This window comes from Micrasema longulum, unplaced genomic scaffold, assembly GCF_059751315.1.
Source record: "Micrasema longulum isolate JH-2025_06_02 unplaced genomic scaffold, ASM5975131v1 h1tg000178l, whole genome shotgun sequence".
Taxonomy (NCBI): domain Eukaryota; kingdom Metazoa; phylum Arthropoda; class Insecta; order Trichoptera; family Brachycentridae; genus Micrasema; species Micrasema longulum.
The window spans coordinates 6800-23457 of NW_028277383.1; the positions used below are offsets into that span (position 1 = coordinate 6800).

General features: G+C 31.7%; 3 protein-coding genes across 3 annotated transcripts; 1 reads left to right on the top strand and 2 right to left on the bottom strand.

The window, feature by feature from the left end:
• Positions 1-649: 649 nt before the first annotated feature.
• On the top strand, positions 650-7865 carry LOC148283903 (UDP-glucosyltransferase 2-like). Its single transcript, XM_088242941.1, has 4 exons — positions 650-1298; positions 3096-3318; positions 5009-5228; positions 6471-7865. The coding sequence occupies exons 1-4, from the start codon at positions 753-755 to the stop codon at positions 7153-7155; spliced, it is 1674 nt and encodes a 557-aa protein (XP_088099067.1). The 5' UTR covers positions 650-752; the 3' UTR covers positions 7156-7865.
• On the bottom strand, positions 7484-10049 carry LOC148283904 (N-alpha-acetyltransferase 40-like). The gene is made up of 3 exons (XM_088242942.1): positions 9917-10049; positions 9530-9780; positions 7484-7646 (listed from the first exon to the last, which is right to left on the bottom strand). The coding sequence occupies exons 1-3, from the start codon at positions 9920-9922 to the stop codon at positions 7484-7486; spliced, it is 420 nt and encodes a 139-aa protein (XP_088099068.1). The 5' UTR covers positions 9923-10049.
• Positions 10050-10620: 571 nt separating this feature from the next.
• LOC148283905 (uncharacterized) lies at positions 10621-16553 on the bottom strand. Its single transcript, XM_088242933.1, has 6 exons — positions 14514-16553; positions 14270-14430; positions 13715-13870; positions 13047-13208; positions 11850-12013; positions 10621-10943 (listed from the first exon to the last, which is right to left on the bottom strand). Exons 1-6 carry the CDS (start codon positions 15529-15531, stop codon positions 10772-10774), a joined length of 1833 nt encoding a protein of 610 aa, XP_088099059.1. The 5' UTR covers positions 15532-16553; the 3' UTR covers positions 10621-10771.
• Positions 16554-16658: the final 105 nt, after the last annotated feature.

Consider the following 16658-nt stretch of genomic DNA (forward strand, 5'->3'; position numbering starts at 1 on the left):
ACGCCGATTCCCCGTAGGGGTAGGCAGAGAGGATAGAACGCCATATCACTTTGTCTTTGCATACAGACCTCGCTTCCTCTACATTCATACATCTTCTCATGCACGCACGCCGATTATTCCTACTCTTGACATGTCCATCTTTAGGTCTTCCTCGTTTTCTGCATCCGCTCTTTCGCTGTCCATTCGCTCGACATGTCCAAACCAACGCAGCGCCGCTTTCTTGATTCTGACGATATTGCATGTCTCAGACTTACACAGTTCACGAATCTCGACATATGTGCACCTATCATACATCATTTTACCACATATTCGCGTGAGGGATCGCATTTCGACAGCATTTAACCTACTTTCATAATTATTTTTCCAATCCCATACTTCGCTCCCATACATAAGTTTTTTTATTTTTTTTATATATATATATATATTTTTTTACAATATACATAAGAGGTAATACATATTAATAGTAAAAAAAGTAAAAAAAAAATCCCACAAAGGCATGACCTGTTCGTGGGTATACAAGAAAATATCAATGAGTTGGCACTAGAACTCCATTGTGAACTTGCCTATATTGAACTAAGAAATAAAGCATAAAACCAAGTATAAGAAAAATAAATCCGATGATAAATTTATAAGTTATAAATATTTTTATTTTATATTTACAGAAAAAACCCGTGAAAAACTTTGTGGATATAAGCTTGGACGGGACCCTTCCCGCACTGTCCAACAACATATCTATAGACGTTCCCCTGTCCATGTCTCCCATCGGGAACCATCTGGACACCATTAACGACTGCCTGCAGTCTTGCGAGATCGGCCTGAACCACCCGCAGGTTCTAGCGCTGATGGAGCCGGAACATAAATTTGACTTGTTCGTAACGGAGATATTTGGATCGGAATGCTTTCTAGCGATGGCGCATAAGCTGGGAATCCCGGCTATAGGAGTTGTCTCCAGCGTCAATCTTCCCTGGGTAAACGATATGGTGGCGAACCCTGATAATCCGGCTTATGTGCCACTATATTTCTACCCTCTGACCCAGTGGATGAATTTCTACGAACGGCTGTACAATACTATTATGACCGTAGTGATCAAAGCGTCCTACGAGGTCTTAGCCAACTGGCCAGCACAGAAGCTAGTCGAAGACGCTCTCGGACCTCTGCCGACCATTTCCAGCATGGCGAGGAACTTCAGTATGATACTACTCAATAGCCACTTCAGCATCAACCAGGTGCGTCCGTGGGTACCGCAGATTGTGGAAGTCGGAGGACTGCATATCAAGAAGCCCGGGAAACTACCAGAGGTAAAGAAACTTTAAAAATAATAACAGAGATAAAATAAGCACTTTAAAATAGAAGTGAAAATCTGAGACAGGTATAATTGATAGGATAAGTGAGATAGTTTGGCCGTGTAGAACGAATGGATGATTAAACAATAGTAAAACATATATACATGGCGAGAATGAATGGTAACGCAGGACGAGGATAACCAAGAAAGACGTGGCATGGTCAGATAAGACAAAATCTTAAGTCTGGTCATGTCAAAAGCGGACACAACTGAAGAACATGTATGACAAGACGTATGAATGTGGAATAAGCTAAGGATGTACATATGTCAGGATAGACATGTGTGGCAGTCCATCTTCTCTGCCTACCCCTACGGATAAAAAGCGTGATGGTAGTAGTAGATAGCAGTAAATTAGAAGTTTGATAGGGAAATGGCGAGTTCATGTACAAAAAGCTGCCCATTCAAATTAAAGAATACCTTTAAAGAAAAATACCACTCAAAGATATGATGATGAATTTCAAAATAAATATACAAAAAAGCATACACGATAAATCGGATATGCATGCTAAAAATAATGGAAAATAGATTACACACTGAATTGCATTTAAGATTTGAACTAATCTCATAAGATATTAGAAAATTACGAGTATGGATTAAAGATATAGATTTTAGTGACACCAATAATTTTATAAGACCATGATATTATTATGATCTTACGTTCTTTACAATCTAACACATAGATAAGGTATACCTTATTATTCCAGTAATTGAAATAGTTACGTAAATTTATAATGTGAATGAAGTTGTTGCCGAGTGTGATACAACATTAATTAAATGACACATTTTTTTAACAACCATTTTCCGTAAACATATTTTTAAGTGATAATCAAAAGCCATAAGCCGAAATATTTCAATATCTACTAGAGCAAATTTAATTGATGGTTAATAATTTTTTTGAGTTAAAATGATAAATATTCATCTTTAATATAAACAGACGCAAACTTATCTTAGTGACCACTGACCCATATACATACATATAAAATGATTGTAACAAATGATGTCAACCAGAGGAATTAATATAAAGTCCATGTAGAATATTTACTTTTACATGTATAGTCCTAATTTTTAAGATTAAATGTTATTTTTGGTAATTTTTATTTTAAATAATACCCACTAGGTGGGTAACTTGTTCAACGAAGAACTAAAACGGAAAGATTGATAGTCAAGTGGGAAAAAAATGTGTAAAGTTCAATCTCCGTAAGGAAGTTCAGTGGTTTTTTTTCTTTTCTTTGTGAATAGACTATCAAACTAAGTCAAAAATTTCAAAAATATATTTTTATGTATCATATTTATCAGCGCTTTTTAAATTTGACATCACAAATTTTCTTGAGTGAGTTCTGCTAATTGGTGAATTGGCTTCCTGTTAACCGGAAATCTATCACAACTCACTCTAACATTGGTTGATTCGGAAGAACTAGTGACGTCGTCAAAAGTAGTTTTATTTATTAGTATAATTTTTTTCATACATTTTCAAGAATCTTTGCAGTACAATTTAACTCTAATTTTACCGCGTGTAACAAAACATTTTTATATCCAATTTCCCGTAGAAATGATCTTCCTCATTATTAATTTGGGAGAATTGAAGAAATATTGATGTTCAAACTGAGGCAGAATGGAGAATGTTACACAATGGGTAAAGTGGCCACTTAAAGCAGCCAATAACAGGTCACAAACCCTGTAAATACTCAGATTTTTTTTTCTCTGATGATAATATCTATTAAATAAAAAAATAATGAAATTTTCTACATTCCAGGATATTCAGACGTTCCTGGATGAATCAAAGGATGGGGTGGTATACTTTAGTTTCGGATCTATGCTGAAGATAGAGTCCATTCCTTGGGAGAAGCTACAGCAGGTCATCTCCGTATTGGGACGCCTGAAGCAAAGGGTCTTGTGGAAGGTAGACGCAGCGCACCTTCCCAAACTCCCACCGAATATAAAAACTGGAACATGGATGCCACAGTTGGAAGTTTTATGTAAGTATTACTATTTTTTGTTGGTTGGTTTGAAAAATATTGCTCCATAGCAATAATTTAGATCATGATCATACCAAGTTTGTTAGCGAAAATTATCTGTGGTATTTATTGTAATTTATCATAGAAATTAATAAAAGATGAGTGATACTTTTTTTTTTTTTTCTTTTGGCAATTCATCCTATGAAGGATGATTTCTGCCATCCACGTAAATGATTTGATGTAGACCGGGATCTACAATGTACTATTAACACTATGTACAATAGGATAAATAAAATAAAAAAATAGAAACCTCCTAAAAGTTCACACCATTCTCACTCAGAAATCTTCCTATGCGATGAATCACTTCGGGGGTAAGTGAGGATAGGAGAGAAGTGACATTTATGGGAAAATTTATGTTTGTAAGTTTAAAATAATTCTTATGTCCTTCCGTTATTGGGCAGCCAAAAAGTATGTGGTCAGGTGTTTTCAAGTCTTGGCCACACTCACACCATGGACTCTGAACTACACAAATTTGGAAATTTGTACAATGATGAACTGTATGGCATATACGAGACCCCGAGCATCTAGGCACATATGAGGTTGCTTAGATTAAGATGGGCCGGAGATGTACGCGAAAAAAAAACAAATGTGATAGAAAATCACCTAGATAACAGCAGATAAAATTTCACATTAAAATAAAATCTCTATTTTGTAAATAATGGTTAGCGCTTTAGGCTAATATGCGTGAACTCTCGAGTTAGATTCCTGTTGACACAAAAGAGTGATTGGAAGGATTTGCTCATAACACCTACTAATTTACATAGTATGTAAGTTTTTAATAAATAAAAATACATATTTGAATAGATTCAAAAATATTTTTTTTCACTACAATATTCCATAGTCGATGTACCGAGACATAAGATAGATCATCTTGTCTTCATGTTCACAAAGGATTGAAATGCAGTAACAGTTTACTAATGCAAATCTGTATTCGCCATTAGGTGTGAAAAGCGATAGTATTGTCAGAACGCCTTTCTATATAGATCATGTTTACTTTATAACTATATAAGTTTTTTAAAACAACGTACTAATAACATTTCAACAAAACGCTAATAATATTTTTCTCATTAATTATACTTTTCCTGTGAAGTAAAAAGTAATATAATACACTATCAACTATAACACTATCAATTCCACCCTTTAACACAAGACTTGGTAAAAACTGCAAGGATTATTTATCAGCCCAATTATATAATAAGCTTCTCCATAAAATTAAGTTAACAGATAACAATTTCTTTTTTTTATTGATCAAAATCTGGCTAAAGCAAATTAGCATAAAATAAATTAAAATAACATTCGAGTGACGTGAGAACAATGTAAATAAAATTTTGAACACTGTACAGTCCTTCTCAGAACAGGTTTCTCTCGAGAGGACTCTTAAATAATTTTGTATATTTATTTTTTCATACAGTATTTAAAAATAAGAACAATAATATGAAAATTTCACTGGTACATTAGAATTACCTTTCATTTGTATACTATGCATTTATTTTTTGTACTGTACCTTTCCTAAAGGAAATATTCATAAAATTATGGATAAAAGAAGAAAAATATCTGATTCTTGTATGAAGACAGATATTTTGTCTGGCAAAAGCATTGCAAACTGCACCGAAAAAATATCATTAAAAATAATCTTATTTTCTTTCATCAGGTCACCCAGCGACAACGATATTTATCAGTCACGGTGGTCTCCTTGGCAGCCAGGAGGCCATCACGTGCGGAGTGCCCATCCTGGGAGTTCCACTCTTTGCTGACCAGGCCCTGAATCTCGCCGAGCTGCAGAGGAGAGGAGTGGCCGAGGTCATCAACTACTACGATGTCAATGAGAAAACTTTCACTAATGGGCTAGAAAAACTCCTGAATGATAGCAGGTAAAAAAAATACCACTCAATTATTTTCCTTGCATGTGTGTTGTAATTGCAATAAACGTGTTTAATGACATGTATATAAATACCTAAACATAAATATTCCATGCTCAAAAAAATCATCTTTGGAAATAAAATAGTTTATGTAAAATATCTCTAATTGTGAAATAAAAATTGCAAATTTTCTTAGTTAAATTTTTTGACCGAAATTAATGTACATATATTTTAATGTTATTAATTTTACATTAAAAAATATTAAAAACATAGTTTATTTTTTATAACAATTATTATATTTTTACTAAATTTGAATTTATTAGTAAATAATATACTTTATATATCTATGATTTATGATTAGAAGCATTACATAGTAAATGGCAAACCAATACAAACATGGCTGCATTAAAAAACGACCACAACCTATTATTTATTCAATCGAATAGGTTAAAATATTGAATATTTACTTCTCAGGTTACAGTTTATATATCGTGATACGCATTATAATGTAGGTATGCTACAATACTATAGATAATTAAATTTTGAACTATTTTTTTAATAACCTTTGACTACAGAAATCCCACTGGTTACCATGAAAATGGTAAGTGGAATCTTCACTAAAAAAATATTTTGTCAAAACTGATCATAAATAAATGCCGCCATGTGGAGCTGAACTGAACTGATTAAGATACTGTAAATTAAAATCAAGTAAACCAGATTCTAAATTCAAACTAAATACATATGTAGCAAGTATGTGTGTTTGTTTTTGGCCTATGTTATCATATTTTGGTAGAAGGCCCTTCTAATAAAGGAAGAAGAAAAAAAAGTGGGTACCTGGCAATACCAGTGATTTAAACATCTGGGTATTCAAATATACTTAACAAGTCTTCAATGCAACAATAATTTTATTGTAAGTGATAGATAAATAACAAATCAATGTCTGTCTGTTAATAAGCCTAATTCCAGCAGAAGGATATGCAGAATTATTCTTTGATGGTTATTTAAAAACAAGATACTTGAAAACAAAAGAAGTTTGTGTGATATTGGAAATATCTAATATTCTTCTATAAAGTGAAAGGCGACATTAAAAATGTACATTTTTAAAACTGAAAATAGTCAAATGATCTAAATAAATTATACAAATAAAATGACTGTATGATCGTAATCACATTTTTAATCTGTCAAAATATTATTTGTGTAAAAATAATTTATTTCCGACTCCACAAATTTTTTAAATTGTGTTTTCTTTCACAGTTACTCGGAGAAGATGAAACATCTGTCGCAACTCTTCACCGACAGACCTCAGCATCCGATGGACACAGCGATTTATTGGCTTGAATATGTCATTAAGTATAAGGGAGCGCGTCACTTACGATCTGCGGCTCTAGATTTAGCGTGGTACCAATATCTCTTACTCGACATCATATCATTTATGCTAGTATCATTTCTTATTGCAATATTCCTTCTTAAATATATACTTAAGAAAATCATAAATATGTTCTCGGCGGAAGAAAAAACAAAAGAAGTTCACCAGAATAGTATAAATAACAATATTACATATGCGCAGAACGGATATTTGAAAACGAATGGATATGGTATAAAACTGTATCAAAATGGTGTAACGAAACCTTATCAAAATGGTGTTTTATTATACCAAAATGGTCTGGCAAAATCACAGCAAAATGGTGATGTGAAATCACTCCAAAATGATGAAGTGATTCATAAAAACGGTGAAGTGAGTCCTCGTCAGAATGGTGATGTGAAACAACATATGAACGGCGAAATTAAACCATATCAGAATGGTGAATTAAAATCATTTCAAAACGGAGGGTCTCAAACGCGTGAAAATAAAGGTACATATTTATTTAAGAATAACATAGGAAAAATAATAGATTCGATTAAACAATTTTGGGAAACGGGACATCCTAAACGAGAGTAGATAAAGCAATTAGAAATATAAAAATGTGTTCAAATGATACGCACAAACATGACATCGGAAGTAGGAACTTCGTCAAAAGTTAAAATGCCACCTTGTGCGTTCACATAAAAACTTATAAGGTGTTTCAGTATTTGTAAGTAAGCCATTAAAACAGATATTCATATCTAATAATGTAAAAATCTTACTACGACGGACTGAAAGTACTGCTAATACAATTTAGTATAAGATGATTTCCGAAAGCCGCGAGGCCTTAACAGCCCGTATGAAATGTTTGGACGGAACAAATCCAGTATTAGCGAATATTTTCCGATAGTTTTAATGTTATGACTCACCAATAGAGGACCTCTTCGCCATAGTCCATGTCAAAACGGAAATGAGAGAACCCGAGGTTCTTTCCAGAAGAATCCTTGGCTATCAGGTACCACGCTTCTTCCTCTGTCATCTCCAGACGTTTATTCTCGCCATTCCAGCCCCAAGAACACTGCTCATACCTCGAAAGTAAGACAAAAAATACAATATGTGATGCTCGGCCTGTTTTAAAACATTTGTGTGGAGAAATCTTCATGCATAAAACTGTGTACCTTTAATTAAGATAGTGAATCGAACATAGTTTAGGAATATTTATGATTTTTATAGTTTATTTTAAGTTATATGTGAATAAATTATGTTTTTTTGTAAATAAAAATAATAAAATATGTATGTAAAACGTGTTTTTATTTGTTTTTATATTCTGTTTCTATATGTTTTACAATTAAAATTATTTTCTTAGCCCTTTCCTACACACATTTGCTTAGTTAAAAAAAATTAAGAGAAATCAATAAATTATTTGATACAAAGTTTTGATATTCAGAACTGTAATTTATTTTCACTTTTTTTTATGGGCTGCGGACCCATGGTAATATCACAGACTATGGATCATGAGGTCTGAAGTTTAAACTTTGCTCTACAACAACTTCTTTCCAATTTTCTAAAGTAAATATTTACAATTAACATAAAATGGTCTCAAAATTACATTTTTGGCTGAATATGCAGATATATCTTTAAAAAGTAATGTTCTTCAAATTACTTCTAGATTCTAAATTTTACTACTTACAAATTTCATTATTATAATCTTTAACCACCTTTTCTTGTGCACACAGGAAAAGTATTCATTAGCGACATCTATTTATCAACTAATTTAACAGAATCAAAATTTGTAGATAATATTAGTTTGTCTTTAAATTTAAATCATTATTAATCCATAGAAAAAATAATAAAAGGGCTTGAGTAGGGAAGATATTCTTTGTTACAAATACATAAGTAATACATTATGTAAAAGCTACCAGATTACATAAATACATTTTATGCAAGTATTGCAATTTAGCAATGAGGAAGTAAATGCAAGAGAATGGACCAAAATAGTTCATTTCTTTTATATATAATACCAGGTAACCTGTTTTTTTTTTACAAAAATGTTTTACTGCAATCAATTAATTATAGGAACTAAGAATTGTTAGTTTTTAATTATTGCTATTTTCATTCTAAATAATGTTAGTTTTCCTGATACACTGGTGATATCTTTGGTTGGTTAAAATCGTAAGAAATATATCAACAGAGCGCTTTTTGGGTTCCCCTGCAAAAAAAACAATTAATAATTACGTAGTATTACAGTATAACTGACAATATATGTAATGTAAATATAAAAATACATGATTAGTAGTTTCCAGTAAACAATAAGAAATCAAGGTACTTTTACAGAATATATTTGTACAGTAAGCAAGGTTTTCAATAAGAAATATGTAACGACGAAAGTATCTCTTGTCTTTATCGTATTTAGTGACTATAAAGCTTTGAAACACGGCTTATTTTGAAACAATATAAGCTGTGTCTCTACTCAATAAATGTATGTAAAGTAAAAAATAATAGCAGTTTCCAGAGACTATTCTTCACCCTTCAGAGGACTAATCAAAGCCAATTTTTTTACATGTTTATTCATTTTTCTTAAAACAAATGCATGTTTGTATTTCCATGGCTCATAGAACTCATTTAAAGTAAAAAATAATAGCAGTTTCCAGAGACTATTCTTCACCCTTCAGAGGACTAATCAAAGCCAATTTTTTTACATGTTTATTCATTTTTCTTAAAACAAATGCATGTTTGTATTTCCATGGCTCATAGAACTCATTTAGGGACATGTTCCAATAAATGCAAAGACAAAACGCCACAAAATAACTAGGTATTTATATAAGTATACCTAAATAATTACATTAAACAAATGTTACATATCACTAAGTGATTATTCATAGTTTTTCGAGGTAACACTTAAGGAAATTATATTTGAGTAAATATGTATTAAGTTAGTTTTAACGATTGTTAAAGATTATGCACAACTTACGATTTTCTCATATTTCTCTCAGTAAGATCAATAACCCATTCTAGCGTTTCACTGTCGAGCTGAACAACTTTTTGACAAGTTAAATCGGCAGTGAGGCCATCCCTGTCAAACTTCCGAAATGCGGGAAATGGCTTTAGTGGATCTTCTAAAGCATTAGCTTTAGATACTGCGGCCATGGACTGGGCCACCTTCTGGCGTTCTTCCTTTCGCGCCAGACGCTTTTCCTTTCCTTTATTAGTGGGAATCTTTCTCTACAATACAAGAAACAATTTAAAGGTTAACCAAACTACATTCTTTTTGGCTTTTGTAAACCGGCTTTATGAATAAAGCATACAAAATAATACAAAACATGTGTTTCTAATTGCACAATTGTAATTAAAAACTTACACCCATTTTGTGTAGGAATAAATGTGTTTTATTAAAAATTATTAGGATGCAAGAATCCACTCCAAAAGCGCGAAATATAAAATACTTAAATAAAATAATTCCACAAATATACCGACAGCCCAAACGGCGGCAATAACTCGGTTGTCAATTTTAATGATACCATACTAAAAATAAAAAAAGTCGTTCCTACCTTACAAATGATAATGGTGGGTACCTAAATGAGACGTTGTATCAGTTATTTATTTATAATAATTAATTAAAAGTAGGTCAGTAAATAACATATCACAAAAACTTTAAATAACTGATCATCATTATCATTCCCTTTCCGCACCTCATGATGCATAGGGCACTGCATTGGTACTCCAACCGCAGTGTTACTTTATCATTTTTGTTACATGAAGGTAAAATGATCAGTCTTACGCTTCAGGTGCCAGTCCAGAGACTATGAAATAATCTAGTGTAAAAATACGTTTTTTAATAAACATTTCATGTCAGCAATTTCGAGAATCAAATTCGAGACCCCTGCCTGCAGGGTAAGCAAACACGCTAACCATTACACCATGAGGCCTTCATATAGGTATTATATATTACTTTCAACGCAGTTGTCATTAACTCGTATCAATTCAACCAAAATAATGACTATCTATTTATTTGGATGGTATTTATTTAGTGAAAATAGGTGTTTGAAATAAAAACTCAATGTCAATAATTTACACATTTTATTAATTTTTAAAAAGATTTATGGGTTATTTATATTAAAATTTGCCAGCAAAATTATAAAACAAATTGCATGAAAAAACCATTTCTAAAAAAAATCGAATATTTATAAAAAATGGATATTTAAATCAGTTATTTTTACTCAAAATCATTAGAAAGTGCATCTAAAACAATATATGCAATGCTACAATATCGACTGCTGCAATATTTATAGTATGGCTCTCTGCAAGGAAAAGATGGATTATTGACTTCTCTTAAAACTTCTAACAAACCCAATTTCACAGTTTTCAGTTCATCGGGGGTGTAGTACCTAAAAATAAAATAATCATACAAAATTAGAGAGAAAACCTTAACAAGTTTCAAACTTTTCAACTAGCTAGTTTTATATTACTATCCCTGATCTTCCCGGCATCAAATTACGGGCAGTAATAGACCTCAACATAAACAAATGAATGCCAAAATAGACCTATCGAATATGTGTCATCAGTCACCATTGTGGACAACGGCGGAACCTGCATTGAATAGAAAAATTATTATATAGTTTTGCCAATTTAAAAACCAACTCTTTGGCATCTTCTCACAATAATCAGCTTATATCCTGTTTTTTAACTACAAATCAAGTAAATGTGATAAACAATTAACAACACCGATGTGTAATAAATGACAACATAATGTAAATGACACATTCAGTACCTATGGGACATTTTTGGAAATGTTCTGAAGTTACTGTTTTAACTACTTTCTTAATTTCATTAAATGTCAAAAGTAAAACAGACAAGAGCCGAAACGGACCTACTATTGGTTCAGTTGACAAAAGACCAGACGATTGCTTAGAAGGAAGAGGAGAATAATATGTTTCTATCAATTTACAAATATGTATATTCCCGTCCCTTTTCAGAGGTAAGGGGGTGCTAGATCCTATTAGATTCAGCGCTGAAAACAAATGATAAAATATGTCGACGGTCCCTATGTATACTATCGAATCTGCATTTTGCGGGATTTAGAGAAGAGCAAAAAGAAAGCATGATATTTTTTAAGAAGCTTTCAGATACTGTAGAATGGACAAATATGTATCTATTAAAATACAATAGACACATGTTTTGCAACTCTACAGTATCTGATAGCTACTTTAAAAAATTATGAAGCTTTGTTTTTACTCTCTTGCTAACCTCACAAAATGAGGATTCGAAAAAAATATTATATTCAAAAAAATTACCCGCAGTAAAAGCAAAGTCGCATCCATAACTGATCGGTATATTGTTTCATCAAATGTAGAGATGTAAAAACAGCTGCAGAAGCCATCATTGATGGTAATGTTCTTACAAAACGACTGTTTAGTAAAGCACAATCCAAAAGGTAATGTGAACATTGAGCTATTATCTGAAAATATTAGTTGCATTAATTAACATGTATTAAAAATCAACAGGAAACCACTCTGGTCATCTTTTCCCAGGAATCACTATGGCGAGTCCATCCAACAGCAGTTGTCCTGGCCTCAGAGTGGCGTAGGACCGAGATGCTTTCGCTGTAGTGATCGCCAACGCCGGGGGGACCTGATAAGGCACCGCAAGAGGAAGAAAAAATCAAATGTTCAATTAGAAACACAAATTACATTTGTAATTAAAATATACCATAAAATATTTGCACAGACAAAATTCAACATAATAAGGAAGTTCAATGCTATGGGATATCGGCTATAATTTTTTTTTCCTAACAAGTTGTGAAAATGAAACCTTTTTAGCATGGCAAAGTTTCTCAAAAATGCATGAGATAATTAATTAAAATTAACTACTTGCAACGTCACAGGTTCGTGTGACCATGTGTTTACAATAACCAATCAATTTTAAAACTATGTTGTGGTGACCGGCAACAGATTTCTGGTTTATGGGGTAACCATGTTTTTTGACATTTATAACGGGTACAAATAATTTGTTTTACTAATTGTTTCGATTGTCTGTTACATAAAGGGAAAGAGATCAGACTTACACTTTAAATATCAGTCCAGGGATAATGTATTGAAGTGTAAAACCATGTTTTGAACAAATATTTTTCATGTAGGCGTTGTCAACATACCTGATTTAACTTAGTAAAACATAAATCATTATTATTTTCCTATCCGCACCTAATGGTACATAGCTCACGCATTGGTACACCAATCATTAGATTTTTGTTACATGAAGGTAGAATGATCATCACAATAAATATTTTTTGTCAACCATGTGTGAGACGTCTTGCATGGTAGGTAAACGACCTGACTTTTAAACCACAAGGCAGACATTAATACATATGAAATATATATGTGGATGCGATGAATATAGTCTAGTTAAAAAAATCCGATCTAGCACTTAAATCGATTCCTGCCATCAAATTTTACTTATAATTAATGATAATTCAGTTAAAATATTTTACTTACATTTGCATTTGGGAGATGTAAATTTAAAATATAATAGTGTATTAATGTACTGGAGTCAACGGTACCAACATCAAATTTATTTGCTTGAAATACTAATCTTTCCATTTCTGCAAGTTCAGTTACTGTGTATGCACCACCTGACTGCTTTACCATCCACTTAATCTATAATAAAATCATGTGATAATAATAAAACCTGGAAACTTTAAAATCTTTCATTGTACTCCTCACTGCGGTAAAGTCTTAGGATTAGTTTCATTAGGTTGAAAGCAAACCTTTAGTAGTTCCATCGCGTGGTGCTGACCATGTGCATTTTGCCAGAGAATTATTCTCTGCTTTTGGGTCCACAACCTTGGTTAGTACTTTCACTGTACTATGTTTTTTTGTAAGACAGTGAAAGGAGGAAAATACATGTTTGATATTACAGCTATGGCACCCCCGAATGCCACTTCAGAAGAGGAAAAAATGTACTAATGATAAAAAACAAATAGACAACTATTAGAAGTATTTTTATAACGGCGTACACAATCTGTACTATAAGAGATTATTACTCCCAGAACTTAGAGCCATTATTATTTTTGTAGTTTTGGAGATATTTTTTGGAAAAAAAAATCGCCATTGTTTCAAAAGCATAATTTATCTTAAGCATTTTGTGATTCAATATTACCTACCTCTTTTTGGTTTGTTGAATGGAATTTCAAACCCAACCAGAAGGAAGCAAGAGCAACAAGCTGCAACATATTTAGTGGTATCTCAAACGAATCTATTGTGCGATCCATTAATCTTACTGCAGTATAAACGAGAAGGTGATCTGTCCTCATGTAAGTCTGAAATAATAATAGCACATTATTCAATGAATAAGTCTTCCGACACCGACATTTATAACCAACAAAATTTGTTTCAGTTTTGGTAGCTTTTATTTATTTAAACAGGCAAATTATAAAACATATTTGAGGTTCAGTAAACGATATACTTCGAGACAATATAGGTATTTTTTTTACATTTTATTAGTTCTCAATAAATAAACTGTTGGAATATTAATTTATAATTAAGATTTAACGTGATAATTTTTAATATGAAAACCATTTATTTCCTACCAATAAAACCAATTACCTACTAAATAAAGTAATAAAATGTTACTTTAAGACTTTAGAATAGTTTTAGAAGCAAATTATTTTGATGGACCTGAATCAAGTACTTAAATATAAAGAGTATCCTTTTTTTACCTGAAGTTTTATCAACCAATTTATAACAATTGAACGATTAAGGTCTGTGATGAAGTATTTCTTTAGAAAACTACTTGATAGGTGATATTTCAATTCCTTGTGCAACAGATGATTTACAATAAATTCCAAATAAACGGTAGAATAAAGAACTTCATGAAATACTGAAAAAACAACAAATTAATTGGAACATCTAATTGAAGAATAAGGTAAAATAGATTTTTATTTAAGAAATATTTTCACAAACCAAAATTATCCTGAACATCTAAAACAACGGCTCCGGCTACTTTATTTAAAGCAGATTTATGTGGTTTATCTAATATTTTCTGCTCTACATAGACTACCGGGGAAGCTGCATTTTTATTTAAGGCTGAAGACTCGTGTATTTTTGAAATTAAACACTTTTTGTTTTTTAAAAAATTCACAACCGTTGCGTCTTCACTATTATACAGAGTTGTTGAAGACAACGCCTGGCAATTTGCACTATTGACACTTGGAGATTCGTGAGTATCACGTAAAGCTGCAGCATTCTTTCTGATTTGCTTGATACCTTGAAACTCCAGTACTCCGTGATTCATAGGCGTAGCTTTAATATCATCAAATTTTGGTATTCCCAAAACCATTGACCCCATTCCTTTCTTCATTTTTCTTTTGGGTAAATCTTCACCAACTGCATTTCTTTCATTGAAGTCAATACTTTCATCAAAAAACAAACTCTCATCACTTAGTTGATTGAAACTGTCTATGAGAGAATCATCAATCATCAATGTATCATATTCTCTTTCTGTTGTAACATGTTTGAAATCTGACACAATACATTTTTTTTCAATGAAATCGTCATCTTTCTGGATGTTTAATCTTTCCAATGAGAGGGGTAATGAATCTCTTGAAATTACAGCTAAATAAGAACATTCTTCAGAAGATGAATCACCTTCAATATATGGTGATGGCAGCTTATAAGTTTCTACTTTTTCAGGTGCTTGTGAATATTTAGTATTTGATTTATCATTCTCTTCTTTATATTCCCTAATTTTAAATGAATTTTGCAGTGGTAAATTGATTTCTTGAAGGGGTTTTCTTTTTAATATTCCACTCTTAGAGTTTGTGACACAATTTTCTTCATTATTTACTGATCTACTCTTTTCGAGCACTCCTTTTTTTACTGAATTCATATTCTTGGCTTTAACACAAATATTTTCTTTATCAAAAACCTGTGAATTAGTTTCACTTCTAGCTCTGTTCAATTTGTTTTCCATTTTTTTCATTGAAATATAAATATTTTAAATTTTCAATCACACCTTTCATAAATTAACAATTTATTAAATTTTTCGTAACAATACTAAAACAAAGGTTTTTTTCTGTTTGTTTATTATCAGTCATCCAGTGCCTTCTATATAATATATTGGTAAAATGTTGCAATAATAATAATTTATGCCACCAAAGTATTTTATCACTACAGATATCAATAAAATAATAAAATACATAAATTTAAATAAACAAAAAAGTTGTGTTCCAAAATCCTTTTTTTAGGCAAATATGTAAAAAAAAAATATCATTCTATTAATACTTTTAAAGAAATATTTTCATTTTTATGATTTATTTACCCAATTTTTTTAATTTTGTGACCATGTTCATGAATTCATTTCAGTTTACATGTCTGATATCTAGTTGGAGCATTTGGTATCCACAAAGAGCCTCCAGGTCTCTCTGTCAGTTTTCATTTTCAACTACTCGTAAATATCAGTATGAGTGATAAAGGATCTCGAGGTATTTTTTGATGAAAAATTGTCTTTTGTACATCATGTCAATGAAATTTCAAGCAAGGCATTAAAAATGTTGGGCTTTATTTTGAGAAACACAAAAAATTCCATCCGATCATTGAAAATATTATACTGTTCTCTTGTAAGAAGTAATTTAGATTTTAATTCATCAATTAGGTCACCCTGCTATAATGTTCATGTTTATAATATAGAAAACATTCAACATAAATTTCTACGATATATAAACTACAAACTAAACATTCCAATACAAAATGTGAATTATGACTATTTATCAACACTGCTTAACCTAACAACACTTTCTGAAAGAAGAACTATTAATGATCTCACTGTACTGTATAAAATTGTAAACTCTCTTTTTGACGCACCAAAAATACTTGAATTGATTAATTTTAGAGTACCCGCTGTCAACACTAGGAGTACTTTATTGTTTCATTGCTCCAGTACTTCTTCCAACCAACAAAACAATTCATTGATACCGAGACTGCATAGGTTAGGTAACACGTATGAAACGGCTGCAGACATTCTGTTCAATTCTTTACTATCTTATAAGTCCACAATATCAAGTTTATTTGTAGCTGCTCGTCAAACTATTATTGACAATTCAATTCCAT